The sequence below is a fragment of the Pygoscelis adeliae genome, unplaced genomic scaffold, assembly GCF_000699105.1.
Source record: "Pygoscelis adeliae isolate BGI_AS28 unplaced genomic scaffold, ASM69910v1 Scaffold166, whole genome shotgun sequence".
Lineage (NCBI taxonomy): Eukaryota > Metazoa > Chordata > Aves > Sphenisciformes > Spheniscidae > Pygoscelis > Pygoscelis adeliae.
In genome coordinates, this window is record NW_008825156.1 from 2,827,060 (window position 1) to 2,844,667 (window position 17,608).

General features: G+C 43.1%; 1 protein-coding gene across 1 annotated transcript in view; it reads left to right on the top strand.

Annotated features, from left to right (window-relative positions):
* The window catches only part of IGSF22 (immunoglobulin superfamily, member 22), a 26,821-nt gene that overhangs the window by 3,863 nt on the left and 5,350 nt on the right, over positions 1–17,608 (top strand). Inside the window, 11 exon segments of the mRNA XM_009328603.1 lie at positions 522–748; positions 750–810; positions 2,647–2,667; positions 2,670–2,770; positions 3,399–3,540; positions 4,751–5,029; positions 6,495–6,669; positions 11,543–11,621; positions 12,615–12,688; positions 12,690–12,790; positions 13,696–13,989. Coding sequence (XP_009326878.1) covers positions 522–748; positions 750–810; positions 2,647–2,667; positions 2,670–2,770; positions 3,399–3,540; positions 4,751–5,029; positions 6,495–6,669; positions 11,543–11,621; positions 12,615–12,688; positions 12,690–12,790; positions 13,696–13,989 — 1,554 coding nt within the window.

Sequence of the window (17,608 nt, forward strand, 5' to 3'; positions counted from 1 at the left end):
ATGTCAAAACTTCACCTCAAAGGTCAATGGGAAAGAGTTGAAGTGGGGTGATAAGTATGAAATCATCACATCTGATGATGGATTGGCCCACACTATGAAAATTAAAGGTGTTCTGTCTAGTGACTTTAAAGAACTCAATGTTGAGACTGGAGAGATCTAGTGCAGAACACTCCACTCTTCATTGATCATAAGTATTGCAAAGTAATCATCTTTGGGCAGTGGGTGGATCAAACGCAAGATAGCAGGGTTTGAGCTGCAAAATCCGTAAAGCTAAAACACAAAGCCCCAGAGCTTGGGCTGAAAAAAATGGAAGCCGCAGTCTCATAAAGCTAGTCTGTGGACAGGCAAGCAGAGGAGCATCAAGACCTCATTTTCACACTGGAAGTAAAGTCCCAAGCCTGGAATCTCTCCTGTGCAGGAGCCCATGTTATGTCCTGCAAAGGCAAAGCCACCTGTTTTTATTTATAAGGTGCTTGCTGGTATGTGCCATTTTTTCTTGCCAACCCCTTCCCCTTTCCCAGGGGTTCCAATTCAGTTCGTCAGCAATCTCAAGAACACCCAAGTGAAAAAGAAGGGAAAAGCCTGCCTGGAACGTGCGCTGACTTCTGAAGATGTCACCCTGAAAGGGATGTAGAATGGATGAGTGATTGAGAGGTCTCCTCAGTACATCATGAAGCATGAAGGGAAGAGAGCAGTGCTTATCATTAATGCTGCTGAGCTGAGTGACTCAGGAGATTGCACAGCCATCGTAGGCTACGCAAGACAGTGACCCTAATGAGCAGTACAGCAGTGCCAGTGTAGCTGTGGAAGGTAAGTGTGAATGGCTCAAGAGAGGAAGAGGAGGAGGAGTAGTGGTCTTTACACTGTTCTTCAGTGACCTCTGCAGAGGAGCAGTGCTGCTTTGCTGTAACAGCTAGGAAACTAATGTGAGATAACACTGCTCTGCAGTCTATTTATTGTTTAACATGGAATAAGCCGTTAGTCTGTGCCCGCTCTTGGTAGCATGCAGATAATAATTAAGGACTTCCCTTTGCTGTATAAAGCAGTAGAAGCATAAAGCAGTAAATCTTCCATTTAAGTCCTTGCACGTGTCACAAACCAGCCTAGTAAAGTATACCATGTTTTTTATTTTAATCAGGTTGTCCTAATGAATTCTTATCCGGATTCTTTAAAGTGACCCATGGGACATTTGACTGCAGCCTGCTGAGGACCAGCAGCACAACATGAGGCTGGTAAATATTTAATATCACATTTGTTTTGTGAATTAATTTTGCAGTAGCGTTATTGATGCTGAAAACTTCAGTCTATGATCTTTATAGAAAGACACAAGGCTGTTAAGAGCAGGAAAAAAGTTGGAAATCTTAGCTTCATGCTCTCAGCATAGGCTGGAGAAGAATTTCAAAGTTAGGATGTGGATTTTAGTAGCTGTTAGTATTTGAGACGACTTTTGTTAGATGTGGACCAGCTTTGAACTATGCCCAGGTGCCTTCCATGAAAAGTGCAGCATTTTAAGACCATTTTAAAATGAACTGCTTGGAAGGAGGATAAAATTATATTAGTGTATCCTTCACAGGCAGGAACAACTGAATATTCAGTTGGTAGGATGGCATGAAGGAAACTTCAGGGGCCAAAAGAAGCTCAGCTGTGAGGTCAACCAGATTTTCTCACGTGGAAGATTGATCTACCCTAGTGCCCATCCCTGACAGATGTCTCTGTGAGGCTGGTCTCTTCCTAACAGTCCTGCGTTTCCTGTGTCAGATGATGCCCCACAAACCCTGTCCTGGTGTATGGACTTGAGTGGAGGTCACTCCGTTAGTTGCATTTTGGCCATGTATTTCTCATTTTGTTTTCCCAAAACAGGCCAGAAGGGAGCAGTTTCCCAATGGCATCCCCAGCCCTGGGCTTTCCAGGCGTGCAGCCTGGTGAGGAGTCTGTGGCCAGGGCTGAGTGTGGCTGGCGGTGGGCAAGGAAGCCCTGGCTCCTGGAGGATGGGTACCAGGCCTGGTATGCGAGTGCCCTCTGTGGGCCACGGCCAGAATGGCCTGAAGGTACAGTGTGGGCAGGGGCCGTCTCTGACCACTCCTCTGGGACAGAAACCACTTTTGTGGCACAGGTAACCTGGAGAGCCGTGGCTGAGCTGCCTCTGACTCCTGTGCACAATGGAATTGCGGGCTGCTGCCTTAGTTACAGATTCATCTTTCACCATGCAGAGTTCAGGTGTCTCTGTGAGACTGGTCTCTTCCTAATAGTCCTGCGTTTCCTGTGTCAGATGATGTATTTCAGATACAAATACTGTGTAGGCAGTAGAGGAAGTGTTCAGCGGGTTTGAGAGCTCCTTTGGACCAGCTGAGGGTCTGGAGCAGTGCCAAGAGGCTGTGTTCTGCTTCAGCTTTTGGGTTCCTATAGCTACATTCCCTCCAGCGAACACCCATAAAGAAGGGCAAAAACTACTTAGGAACAGCCTTTCTCCATCCCCCTTTCTTCCCATGATGTTTGATTCACTAAACCACTTTCATCCTGAGGGCCGGTCTATTTTGTTATGAGATCTCCCTGCCATTAAATACCTCCTTGGTGTTTGAAGTGCTCAGTCAACAATCATTCTGCACGGTTTTTCTGTTCACATGCTTCCACCGGGATTTCTTCCAGAGACATTTGCAACCATGAAGAGTATGTGTGTGACATTCATGCTCTAACTGGGGATCCTGCCGAGCATTGTGTTGTCCTGAACGACACGAAGGTGGAAGGAATATGGCTTAATGATGGCAAATAGGTAAAATGCCCATGGTATTGTCAGTGTAATGAAAGGCTGCAAAACCCTAGTGAGAAGTTTTCTCTAAGTAGCTACTGTGGGACTTGGCCTGGTTTTGATAAAGGGCTTTTGACTAAGGACAAACAGATGGACAAGATAAGACAAGAATGGATCTAATCTTTCCCAGTCTACTACAGCCTCAGTTTTACTAAGTTTTGGCTTTGAATCTTGGCTTTTTCAAAATTTTCTTTCCCAGTCTCCTGTAAAGATGCTTTCACATTTGCTAACCCGTTTTCTCAGGCTGTAGATTCGCATTCTTTCCCACAAGGTTGGCTTCTCACCACCCACCCTTCTCCCTCTCCCAGCCTCTGATTTTCAGAGTAATCAGTAAATGTATCCTTTGCATGTTAATGCACACCCTTCCTTACACGCCATGTGGCTCCTCTATGCAGATGCACAGATCACTCTGTCCACATAACACTGAATTCGTTTTGTCCATAGATCACAGAGCGTTTTACCGGAGTAGGAGCTGGAAATCCTGACCGCTTAGTTGTCTCAGAGCAGGAAACTGATCAGAGGATTCAGGGACAAGGTTGGAGATGGTGTTTGTTGCAATGTGAGTTGTTTCCTGCCTCAATCTTCTTGTCAGATTACGGACATGAAAAGGATCTGCGTAGCGAAGCAGGGAGCCATCCACAAACTCATCATTGACAGAACGGGAGAGGAGCATGAAGGGAGGTACACGTTCAGAGCCAAGGGGGCAGAGAGTGGAGCAACAGTTGCCACTAGAGGTAGCCACCCCATCTCTTTACTGCTCTTTACCAGGTGTACACAAACACTTGCAGAATCAGTGCTTCACCAGGTCTCCTTATCTGGGCCTGTACCATTTTACAGGCTTATCTATGTGCATGAGCAAAACCTCTTCTTTCTGCTTTGTTCCCCGAGGGGAGAAAATTGAACAGTCGTACTGCTTGATTTTAAGTGACTAAGCATAGGTATCCGTGTTTATAAATCAAGAATTTTGGCCTGAGCCTTTACTTCAAACATTGTTGTCATGAGCAACAAGAAAAACACCTTTTCTGAAATTATATATAGAAGTACATAAATATGCGTATTACTCAGCTCTTGGCAGCCAGATGGCGCCAGATGGACTTTCAGACTCGTCTGCAGCATGGAAATAAGTCTCTTTCTGTCCGCTGAATCAAGGCAAGGCGGATAGATACCGCTGCACGAACAGCAGGACAAACGCAGCAGTAAGGATGCTGTGGCTGCAGCACCGAATATTTATCATACCTGTGTTGCAGTAAAAACCCATCCACAGCAAAGCTTTGGTATAGGGAGGGTTGATTTTCCTGCATTCAAAAATATTTTTAATGCCTTTCTATGACTTTCAGCAGAAGATTGTAATTTCGAAACATGCACATTGTGTGACAAAAATAAAAGGAAAAACACCACATATGTTTAGGAACCTGGTTATTTTTCTTTATTGTGTGCAGGACATCCTTATCGTTTTCCCATATTACTCTAAGAAATGAGGGAGTGTTTTCTTTAAAGCAGTACCTAACTTTGATTCTACTATCTTTATCACGATCATAGATATCCCAGCGTGGCCTTAGGGAAGAACAGCACAAAGGGCTTCTTCTTGTGCCTTGCAAAACTTAGAAACTGCTTGGAATCAAATCTCCAGGCCCTAGGGAAGTGAGGAGCTTTGGGGCTTGCTATTTCCCAGAGGTCCCTCTTTTTCTGCTGAGCTGAACAACTAAAGGAGGTCAGCCGGTTCCCTGTACAAGAAACAGAACTAAATTAACTGAATCAAAACACGCTGAAGATTATGAGTGCCCCCGGAGACTTTCACAAAATACAGGATTCTTATATTAAAAACATGAAGGAGTGTATGAAGGGCCCAGCTTTGGACCACCTTTTCTGGGAACTTGCAGACACAGGAAAGATGTCAAGCTATATTTGCAGCTGCAGCTTTCAGATGTCTTCTGTTCTTTCCAGATTCTCCTGTTATTGAAGAATCTGTCCTCGAGCTTTTTGCTGCACACAGCGTTACTGTGAAGACTAAGCATACAACAAGCACCAAGGTGCCTTTCAAGGCAAAGCCAGTGGCCGAAGTCACATGGTTCAAAGATGGTATTGAGGTGACAGAGGAAGAGAAAGTGGTGATGGAGAAAGCCAGTGACTGTGTTACAATCAAAACCTGTGTGAGAGAAGACATGCTGAATCTGAAAAGTGACTGTGGCTTGGCTTCTGACAATCCTTACCTCAACTTTGTTAGTAGGTCCTAAATTAATCATTTTATAGCAGGACAATCAGGTAGATATGTTGGGTTACAGACACTGTAATTCAGACTTTCTTTTTAAAAATCTTGCAGTGGCGCAGGCTCTGAGTTATCAAATCAAGTGATTCAAGACAGTTTAGTTTTGCTGTAATCTACACTGATTTACACCGTGACAGGATATGACCCTCTAAATAATAGCCCTCCATGTCACTCTGGTCAGCTGCTCACACTGCAGACAAACTAAAACCCCCACAGGGGAAAGCAGAGTTCCTCTTACACATGGGGAAAATGTAAAATGAGATGGAAAGCACCCAAAGGCAATGGAGGAAAGCAGGTGACTCACTTTGTCATCAAGAGGAGGATAGCTGGAGAAAAAATCGTGGATCAAAGTAGTGGTGGTGGAGGAAGGAAAAGCCTAATTCAGAATACGTGCCATCAACTCTGAGGGCTTCATCGAGCCCCTGGAAACAGAAGAAATTTTTGCTGGAGAACCTGTTAGCCAGCTGGTTTTAATGTGGTTTCACAGTCCCGCTTGCCATCATTTTTGTCCTCTCCCTCCTTGCCAGTCCCCAAAAAAACACTGTCCCCTGTGCTTCAGGGGACAAATTCCAAGGACAGAGCTTAGAAGCTGCTTTGTGCTTAGGCTAATAACCAGGATCAAATACTCAGGTCCTTTCACTGCAAATGTTTGTGGACTCAGAAACCCCTCGACAAGGGCTGGCCACAAGGGAGTACTGACTAACACACTGTTCTAGTGTCAGTTACGTAAGTTTAGTGGGATACGGCAGAAATGAAAAGTGGCTTTCTCTGGAAAATACTGTGGGGGAGGAGAGAAGATAATTTAAAAAGGAATGCTTAAAAACATTTTGTTTTGCAGCCAAAAAAAAAAATACGTCAGCCAAAAACTAATTTGGTTAGAAAACACTGCTGAACTATCTTCTGGGAGTTACAGTTCAGGTACCTCTTGTTCCTGTTTTTCCTTTATGGACTGGAAACCCCAATGAAAGGGGATTTGCAGTTCTCTTTGCCCAAGACCAGAGTGTATCACAGTGCAAACAGCAAGTCTGGCCTGTTGAAACGTTTCAGAAAGAAAATTACCAACCTGAAGTAATATATAGAATTTTTCATCTAAAATTTTGCATTTTTGTCCAGACTTCCTATGGATTAGGGAAGGCGTTTCTGAGCTGCTCTGTAATGCATCACAGAAAGAGCTCATTTTCAGAAGAAGTGCAAGAATTGAAATGTTTCAGCATTTGAAATGACAAAGGGAATTAGATGGCAAAGAAAGAGTCTTTAGAAGAAGGTTGTGGCCATGAATAAACCTAAACATACCAGTTACCCTCCTTGACTTCTTGCTGTAGATACATACATATATATTTATATACACACACATAACATACACACAATTTGGAGTCAATGAATTCTGGTTGTACTGTGCTAATTTTATTTTCTTCTGTGTAGAGTCTCTGAGACAGGTGTCTCAGCCTCAAGTTGTAGATGTCAGGAAAGAAGCTGTCACCATCACCTGGAACGCCCCAGTCCAGGACGGAGGCTCCCCAGTGCAAGGTTACCCCATAGAAAAAAGGAAGAAGGGCAGCAATTTTTGTGTCCCAATCACCAAGGAGCCAGTCCCAAAGTTAGATAAGCTTTGGATGCAAAGCAGAGTATTGATTAATCAAGGAAAATTTCACCATGACATCTAGCAAGGTACACATTTCTACATATGCTGTTCACAGTGAGATTTTCAGCCATCAGGTAGAAATGGCTTGATACGCATGAGCAACAATGAGAGGGCAGAACACCCAGCACCTCTGAAAGTCACACCTATGGACTTGGGTGCCTGATTTCAAGCGTCTATATTTTACATTTCTTCCTACCTAAATTTGACTGCTTTTACCTGACTTAGACCAGAACTGAATTAAACAAGTGACTGATTTTGTTGTATCCATCAGATAGCAACCATATGATCCATGCTTAGCACAGCTTGTGTAACACATGGGAGTGTTCCTATCAGCAGCAGCATCTGACTAGCGAGACTTTTGCTTTTCCTTTTCTGTTAATATTTTGGTTCTTTCTTGGATTCTTTCCTCTGTCTTATTCAAAATGTTGGACTTTCATATTAATTAAGTTACAATCAATCACACTATCCACAAATATCCTCCTTAAGGCACCAACATTGCTTATGGTAAATAATGGAAACACTTTTTAAGGCAAATTATTCAATTCCTGAGGTTTCTTGTCAAAACTGAATGGAGGTTTAACCTTGCTTGAAGGCTAGATTGTGGAAGGCTTGGCCACTCTGTTGAGTTCTTTACATCATGGGAAATCCCACTGAAGTCAGTGGAGCAAGACACGAAGGTGTTTTTCCCCAGCATGTATGATTATACCAGGCTATAGACCGTAATCTAGTGGAAAGCAAATTATGCATTTTTCCTCTTATTATATGCATCAAAATTCCATCTCCTCCTTAGGGAGAGAGATATGAAAATGGAGCAGACCACTGGAGAAGTAAAGGTTAGACCTAGTTAAGGGGCTCCCTGAACCCTCAAATTTATATTGTTTTCCAGCAGTCTGTGAGCTGAAATTTCTTCTTGGTTTATCTCAGTCCAAAAGCAATAAAAAAAAAAATAGTGACCACTTGGGAACACTTTTATGAGTGATTAGAGAGTTGTGTAATTGCAACATGTCTGTCTCTAGGTACCAGATTCAAAGTGGACCGTTTTCTGGAGGATACAGAATGAGTTCCGTGTGATAGCTGTGAACCGTACAGGCCCTGGACTTCTCAGTATGCCCTCAACTTCTCATTGCAAAGGATCCCATGAGTATGTTTCTTTCACTGTTTAATGTCTGGTTTTCCTAAACATGTATGCGATGACCAGATCTATGCATTTATGACTGAAGTCTGAGGATATGTGGCAGTTCCAGCCTGGCTCAATGTAATGGACTGCATTGTGTTTACAGCTTAACTAAAGATTAAGGAAGGCCTTAATACTGTTGACTATAAATGTAATTATATTATAAGTGCCTGAAAGTGTGATATTATTCACTTAAAATGTGTAACTATTAAGATAAGGACACAGTAAGAGATTCCCACCTGGGGGGAATTGAGTGTATGCAAACAGCAGAGATCAACATGATAAAGGTGCTCTGAGGTGTAGATACCTTTAGTACTTAATGTTTACATAAGGGTTGCCAAAGGCCCTAATGTATGACAAAGAAAATAATTTCTCATACACGTTACTGTGCTCCTTTCATCAGTCCCCCATCAACCCTTTTAAAAGAAGAGAAAACTCTTGCGGAATTCATGAAAGTTGCTTACGTTCTTTTATTTTAATATTGGATTTTTAGTAGTAAAGAATCTGTGCCTAATTCTAGACTGATCAAAATCACAGGCAAACTCCAAAGAATTACGGTAGCCTCAGAAATGCTGAAATGGCCAGATTTTATTTTGTGCCAATTATAAAGAATCCTTACTCTGTATGACCATATAACTAAAGCATTTTAACAACAAAAGGCTGTCAGAGGCCATCAATAAATAGCTTAAACTGTTGATGGAATCTTGTAATAGATACAGGAGTGGGCCTTAGTAGCTGCACATAATTTAGAAAAAAACCTGGCCAAGTGTGGAAGCCGGTATAGCTAAAAAATGAGAGAATTCTGTGTAGTAAATGAGAGCCTTGAGGTTAAATAGTTACTCAGATGGGAAAGCATTCAGGTTCCTTTACATCAGAAGATGACACAAAACCAATTTAAAGCCTGAAGCTATGATTCTTCTCCTATTTGAAGACTTGCATTATTTCACATTAGGCCTAGAAGAATATGTACTGTCCACATGCACCATATTCCTCATGACCCTGTGTGCTCATACGAGTGTTCTGTATAAAAGCCATTAGCATCAAGTTTGTCATGGCATGACTTTTTTTGGTTTGGGGGTGGGAGGAGGGTCGTTGCATTCTAGCTGAGACTTTCAGAGCAGAACATGGATTTGGATACACGACTCCCTATTCATTTGATTAAAAACATACAGATTTTTTTAATATTCCATCTTTTGCTCTTCTTACATATTATGGAGATCTAACTAGACTGCTGCAAGGTGGACTAAAGAGCAAAAAGCAAGATCTGTATTTTCAAAAATTACTATTAATTAGGGTACTGTAATCTTTGGCAAATAAACTTGAAGAACATTAACAGGATCTTGCAAGCCAGTAAGCAAATTCACTAATCCAAGCAGTCCAGATAGCACCTGACCACTTTACAAAGGACTGTAAGAGGGATTTATTAAACAAGAAGAGACACGAGGCACTCAAAGGCATACAAGACAGGTTATAGGAAATGTACTGCAGAGCTCACCCGTCAGCTAGGAAGAGACAGAAGCAAACCTTTAATGCTAGACACCTCTCCCAAACACATGTGGAGAATGAGTGGTCATCAGCACTCACAGAAGGTGCCCTTTCCAAGCTGAATTCCATGGTCCCGTGTCAAATGTTGTGAGGATTTTTCTTAAATGGCCAACCTTGGAACAGGGTCTACATGTATGTGCCGTGTTAGGAACTGCATTGTTTTGTTGGACAGAATTTGCTCTGTGTTTACTAAGGCTCCTTTTACCCTAAAACCTTGCAGGTTTGGCATCTTGAAATAGGAACAGCTCTGTATTCACATGTGCAAGCACAGGCCTGCGGGTACAGTAGTGTGTCACAGCTCTCCTACTGTCACAGAGCCTCCAGGACTGCTGAAGGTGGTGGATTTTTCCAACTCCAGCATTTCCTTAACCTGCCAGGAGCCAGACCAGGGAGATGTGCTGCCAGGATACATACTAGAGATGTGAGCTGAGGACACCAAGAAATGGACAAAATGCACCAAGATCCCTATCTCTGGTATCTAGTATCTACTATCCACTTACACTGTGGGAGGCTTGCAGGGAAGACAAATACTACTTCTGAACCCGAGCTGTGAATGAAGGTGGTATGGGAGAAGCAGTGGAGTTACAGGAAGGAATTCTAGCAATGCCACTTTCAGGTAAGACCTGCAGTATCCGTCCAGCTGGAACTCCCATCTATCAGCTGTTACTTTCTTTTGGTTTTAACATATACCTCATTTTGTAAAGGGTTATTAAATTCATCTTGCACAAAAGAACATTTAGCATCACAGCTCTGCTTCTTTTTGCTGAATTTTCAGAGGTGCTGAGAGGAGATAGAGAGCAGCACAAGCTGTGCAGTCCTTGAGCCAAATTAAAATCATTCTGCCATCCTTCTTGCTGAGCTGTCCCCTGAATGAGTATGTCAGGTATAATGGCAGTTGTTTCTTCCACCGTCTGACCTCTCACGACACATCTCACGTGATTACAGAGGTCACTGTTGGAAGATTCTGATTCCTGTCATGGATACTGTAGTCTGAGTATGGGTTAGGAGGGTAGGTACTACAGCAAATAAACCATCATCTTTGAAATGCCCATTTGTTGTAAATACGGTGGTACTGAGACAGGATTTTAATTCTTTCAGGCACTCGGTTTGAATGGGATGAACAGTCAGGTGCCAGCATGCTAAAGTTGAAATAACATTATCAGAGGTCATGCTTCAAAGACACTAATTATATGTTGAGAATGAAGGTATCACAACCTGCCATGAAATCCCTAGATAGCTTACTATTTGAGGTAGCAAAGTATTTAAATCCTTATTGTTTAGGACTTATGATTGCTTAATAATTAGGAAATTCAGAATTTTTATGTCTAAGATACTCCCAGGTAACAAGGCATGGTGCTGACTGCCCTCAGTAGCAGTAACGCCGGCAAGAAAAGATGCATGATTCATGAGTCATGGTTTATAGCACTGATTCCTATAGAGTAGAAGGACATTCAGGCTTGACTGAGGAAGTCTCAGAAGGCAACATCCAGGTGGCCGATACAAAAAATGGTTGTTTCTTTTCTCAGTCTCCACTTTGGAACTACACAACCCATCTGTGCAGCACGGCTTTGTTACCACATCTCCAAATAGAGAAACACCAAAAAATCCCAGAAACTGCAGGCTCCAGACAAACTTCTCTGGTGTGGAGTGGCAACATGCAGTACAGTACTGAAGACTATGAGAAGTCCTATAAGAAACAGACATTATACAAAATTGCTTGTGGCAGAAGGTGGACAGTAAAATCATCTGATGAGGCATTAAAGCTGCCTCTTCTTTTTCTTTGTTCTCATTCACTTTTTACATTAACTATTTTTAAATGTTCCTGTTCCACCTGCCTCTCCTGAAATTGTGCTGAATAGGTGCTCATCACTAAGCTGTTGATTTCTGAGGCATTAATGTTTCTCTTCTGGTGGTACAGGTATTAGGAAAAGAGCTGGCAACATTGCAATCCTTACACTAACTGCCTTCTGCTGAAACAGTTTGAAGGTTTCTTCCAGTCTCCAGGCGTGACTCAACAGACTGAAGAATGGCTTCACTTTTCTGTGCAATCTCTCACTCTTTCAATTTTTTAATTTATCTCTCTCTGTTTTTCTTTCATCCCCCCCATAGGTTTGATCTGACGGTGAGGCTGAAGAGCCACATGGTGGTTTGTGCTGGGACAGCACCAAGCATTCATACATCTTTCCCTGTGAGATTCTGTGTTGTGTCCTGTCAGAGGAGGAATCCTGCAATTAGAGTTTTCTTGGGCGTCTGGTGAAATACAGCTGCAGGGCTACGGAGGCTGTAGTTGTCCTTTGGCCTTTATCACCTGAGCTGTCACTTTGGTTTAAACGAAGTTGACTGTTGGAGAAAACTCATGCAGTGCTTTAGGTTCATGAAGTCCTGCATAACTGCTCACTGTTTTTATGGCTAGCCTTTTTATAAGCCTCCCTGTGGTGGTAAGGGTAGAGGGACTTTGGTGCATGCAAGTTCGTTAGCTGCACAATCCAGCCCTCTGCAGTTGGAGCAACAGTGTTCAGCAAACCATAAAACATTGGGGAAGCTCTCTGATTCATCACAAGAGAATTTTTCAAGCATTCAACTACAGTTCATGCTAACTGAAGTGAAATCATTCTTGATTAAACCTTGAGTGACCTAGGGGAGTGATCGGGTTGTAAAGACAACGGTTGAGGTCCCAAAACTGTCCTTTCTGAGGTACAATTTCTATTGACATGGATGTTGGGCTCATTTCAGTAGAGGCTAAGGGCAATTTCTGTGCTTTCCTTTTTTTTAAGCCTAGACTACTGCATGAGCTGAGGCTCTACAGTACCTTGCAGAATCAGCCCCAGTGTAAGAATGTGTTTCTCGGGCTAAATTGTACAAGTTTATCTGTATCACGCCAGCTGTTTTTCCTCAGCTTTCAAGATGATCAAACTAATGAACTGTAGCATAAGGTTTATGTGACACCTCCCAAGCCAAGCCAGCTCTATGCACTTTGCTGGGGACAAAGCCTGCCATTGCCTTTACATCTTGAAGAAATTTCTAGGATTGTTGTCCTTGAAACTTTTTTCTATCAGGCTGATCATGTACAAGTGGCTCCTGTAGATACAGATGTCCCTTTTGTGCTCAAAGTCGTGGTTTGTTTCTGTTGCCACCCAAGTCAGGAAGCAGAACATTACAGCTGCACGTTTGTCTTGGCCAGGGCTCCCCACCACCACCAGTGATGTGGCAAAAAGAAATCATATCAACAAGAGGGAGGACAAGAACCATTCCCAGTCCTTATTCACAGCACCAAGCAATTTGTTTCTGACCTGTACCAGACTATCCTCAAGAATAGTTACAGAAAAATCCTTTACGACATTCAAAAGCAAGTTACAGGTACAGTATAGAGCAAACTTGAGCATCTCAGTCACCTCTGGGTATCGACAGGAGGTATTCTTCTGCTGATGGAAATTTCACACAATTTCTGCATCAATACTAGAGTTGGGAAGGTTGGTTTTTTTCTTGAAAAAAATCCAAACGATCCCAATCATACACACCCCTTATCCAAAAAATGCCACAGGAGCGATCCAAAATGTTGTTTCCACTCAAGGGGAGAAAGACTCCCTGGTCAGAACGGATTTTCCTACCTCTTATCACTGTGTTTCCCAAGTCCCACCTTCCCGCTAGCTCAGCCAGTTAGCTGAGCCAAGCAGAGGAGCAGCATGGTTCATAGCTGAGGGATAAGGAAGGTACTGCTGGGGCTTTGCTCACTCTGTCCACTGTGGAGGGAAAGGGTGAAGCAGTTACTGCTCCAGACATCCCCAAATGCTGCCTTGTTTTTCATGCCATTATTTGATCAGGCAAATCACCATAACAGCAGTAACACAACAGTGTCTGTCCCCTCAGCAGTCTGGTGACATCATTTCCATTGCAAGTGTGTCTGTGACAGCCAAGGGGAGGCAGGCTGGCTTGCTCTTTAGAGAGACTCCTATTACTATAATGATCTGCTAGGGGTGAGGGACCTTTGCAGTGTATTTTGTACTTGTCGTCTCTTCAGAGAGTGCTTTTTAAAACTAACAAACAACAGCCTTATTTTTACATCAGAAGGGAATTACACGCACAGGGCAAATTGGTCCTCAGGTTGCTCAGGGTAGAAGAAATCAAGGAAAGAAGTACTTTCCTAGACACACAGGGACTTTGGAAGGGAGGAGCTGAAGTGAAAAATTTTTGCCCCAGAAAAGGACAGAGGGAGGGTCCCAAACAGAAGAAACCAATACTTAAATGTGCTCATTAATTTTTAGATTTCCCCTGACCACCCACTAATCTGCAGCTGGTTGAAGAAGTCCCAAACACTGTGACCCTAAATCATAGTTCAGATGTGGAAGACAACTAGCAGACTGATTATGGTGTCCTGAAATGTGATGTCAGTGCCGCCGCGTGGTTCACCGCCGCAGAGAATGTCTACAGCAATAAGCACACTGTCACAGGCTTGCTCCCAGGGAGGAAATACTTTTTCTGAGTCGTAGTCTGCAATGAAACTGGGGACACTGACCCTCTGGATTCACAGGAGCAGTGGTACATGTCCAAAGACAGAGGTAAGCATAAAAATTCATGACAACACTGGAGGAAGATGGGTGCTCTTGTACACAAGACTGTGGACTAAGCTCAGGCTCCCTCTGTAGCCTAGGATATATCACTAACCTATTCTGCACCTCAGGTCCCCACCTGGGGAATAGACACAAGAATACCTCATGTCCTATCCCATCCATTTGTTAGCAACCTCTTCAGGACCAGGCTTCCTTTTACTACATGTATGTGTAGCACATTACATAGCAGTTCATACAGATGCTGTTTAAATTAAAAATCAAGACAGTAGGGGCCACCCCTGTGCAGGGAGGGTGATATTATCATGTTTTAACATAACGGAAGATTGGCATTACACGTAATTTGTCTTGTAGCATATTTCCAGTCTGACTGGGATTTGTTTCCTAAATGAAAAGCAAACAAACCTGTCACACATACGAGACTGTGTGACAGTCTTTCGGGGTCAGAAGCTGTTAAGAAGTCCCTAAAAGCACATTAAAACTCAGAGGTCATCCCATCAGATAAACACCTTCTCCTTTGTTCAGTCTCTTCCTGCTCAGGCCTAATCAGTAATAAAGATGTCTCATTAGCAGTACTCCCAAACAAAACTGAACATGCCCCAGCTCATCAAATCAAAATGGTAAGTGATCCTTCTTCCCTGGTCTGGGGCAAAGCAGAATGCAGTTACTCTGAATAGTGAGATCCAAGCCAAATTTTTTTGCTTGGCCTATGCCTGTTGTAATAAACAATATAGTAATTTAAAACAAACTATATATTAATATATATTACCAGACTATGCATATATTTCTTCAGAAGCCTATCCACGTGCTGCTACAAGTCTTCTAATTCCATTAAGAGTAATGGGCGATACCTTAAAATAACAGAATAAGTAGTACACTAAAATGAGTAATCAGGTGTCAAATTGTGTATTTGTATTTAATAATCAGCCTTCCTTGATCGACGTAACTAGGCCATAGGTATGTTACTTCAGCTACGTGTGCAGCTGAGAAAGAGCACTTCCAGTTACGTGGCTGTAGTCATGTTCTTGCATGGCAGTACTCTAGGCCTGGATTTTACAGAGTCTGAAACAACTTCAGTAACTTGTGTGTATGTAGGCAGGTACAGAAGAGTAGTAAATGGAGGAAAGCTAGCTTGGTTGTGCCTTGCAGTGCATTCCCTTGAACATTCCTTTGGTAACAGCCTGCCTGTCTGACAGCAGGACACAAGCAGATGTGAACTGATTTCCTATTCTTCGTTATAAATGGCAGGTCACAAGGCTTATTTGCACAAACCTGAGAGATGGTAGAAAAGCTCTGAAGGATAAGGAGGAGATAAGCTGTTTTCTGAGAATGAGGTCTCATAAGAGAATTTTGCCATACAGTGCTACATTTAGGATCCAGGGGATTTACCTGATGGGACCCCGTGCCAATGCAAAAGGAGATAATAAAGACTGCAAGAAATGTGTTTAAATACAGGCTGAAAATGGAAAATTTGCAGTGGACACTGGAACTTAAATTGCACATGCATTCCCTTTGATTCCCCCAGAGCATTCTGTAGACTATTAATGCCTCGGAGCAACACCAGCAGAGCAATATCCCTTCCTTTACAAGATCACCTGCTTTGGTTTATAATTGGGTGTAATTTAATCATGCATTTCTAAAGTGCCTTGGGAGCCAAATATCCAAAAGCACTTTACAATTTAATGGCATTAGTGAGAGAAGGCATCAATATCTCCCCATGGAACAAAAACCTGACACCTTATTTACAGACCAAGAAATAAAGTAATTAATTACTTGCTTACAGTTGCATAGCAGATTAATGGGAGAATGAGATTTCTGATTCCTTCCTCTCTTGCTTTTCAGTTTGTATTTGTTTATATGTTGAGATAGGTATGCTGGTCAGATGCTGAGAGTAACGCGGTCTATTGTTCATTCTTCCTCCTCCCTGAGTTTTCCCTGGTGGGAAAGAAGGCCCAGGTCATGAAATGTCATACCCAAGCTCTTTGGATTTGTACTCGTGCAGGAGAAGACTCTCTGTCTTGATGGTGCTGGCTCTGTGTTTGCATGTGCGCATGTGCAACAGACAGTGCAGTGTGAAGCAGCCCATAGTGACTCTGTCCTCAGCAGAGTGTTTTGACTTCAAGATGGAGTATCCCAGGAAGGACTGTGCTTCCTGCTTCATTGCCCCACTGAAGAACCACAGCATGAGTCATGGCAATGACTGCGCCATGAGCTGTGCTTTCATCAGCACCCCCCACCCAACAGTGACCCTGTACAAGGGCAATATTAGCATCACATCCAAGCCTAAGTTGTGGTTCAACTCAACAAGTAACATCTGTCTGCTTATGATCCCTACAACTTGCAGCTGCAAGCTGATCATCAGTGGTAAGTCAGATTTGCAGCCACTGTGATTTGTTGGGGGTGATTCCCTCCAGGTTGAGTAACCACAGATTTCATGTTTCTGAGTATAGTTTACACCCTGCTATTTTCCAGGGCGAGTGCACTTACTGGGACTGGCACGGTGGATCACACTTCTCTGGGCCAGTTTGGCTCTCATCCTTGTCCACAGAGGAAGAGATTGCTCGGTCTGTAGGTACTGCAGCTGGAGCTGCAAGGGCCACACTGTAAGAACTTACCTTCATATCCAAAAAACAGCCTAACTCTGACTTTGTCTTCCTCTGAAGTCACTGAGATTTGTCTTCAGTTGCTTGAAGGCAGTATTGGGTCCCTTGAAATGGCATAATTTGGCTAGCAGGTCTCATGAATTCCGTAGATGGCTCAAAAGCAAATATGGCCATTTCTCAGTCCCTAACCAGGCTTGCCCTGCACCCATGGCATGCTTAACACCTCCAAGCAGTCAACTGATGCATTCTGACAGCAGTTTCATGCTTTTTTTGCAGATACCACAGACGCTGCACTGAGTAAATCTGTTTTCTTCCTTTGTGAAATGGCAGGATTTTGCCAACACTGTATGAAAGCTAGTAAAAATTTCCAAGACGCAAAAAGGAAGAAAATCAGACATTCCATATTCCCCTCTCACTTCTGTTTTTTTCCATGCTGGAAGCACCCATTGACGTTTTAAATCAGGTTGTAACACACAGCTTTGTTCCAGCTGGCTCAAGTTGGTCCTATGAGACTGAACGCTTCAGGTACATGGGGTGAGGTTTTACTAACAGGAGCCCATGACCCACACATGGTTTCCCCATATCCCCATGTCAACCATAAAGCTTGCAGAGTGGTCTTACAATATGTACAGCAGTGCCTTGAAACGGCTGTGTCCTGTGAGTTTCATCAGCCCCTGGTAAGATCACCCTCCTTATGATTCATTAACTAGGGATCCTTCAAGGTTAAACATCTGAGGGCAAGGAGTCTCCATCCTTTTGTCTGTCATAACACTGAAGTATGTTTCCCCCATTCTCCCTTTCTAGAGAAAGGCCCTGGTGCCTCAGGACCTGTTGGTGTTCTCTTAAAGGGAACATGAGACAGACACTGCCAGGCACAGCTTGAAATGAAACTGATATAGCACCAATAATGAGGGACTATATTTGGAAAGATTTTTTTAAGGTTATTTTTGTCTGTGATCATTGCTGGCTGGACAGCCTCTGAGCACACCGCCCCCCCCCCCCCCCCG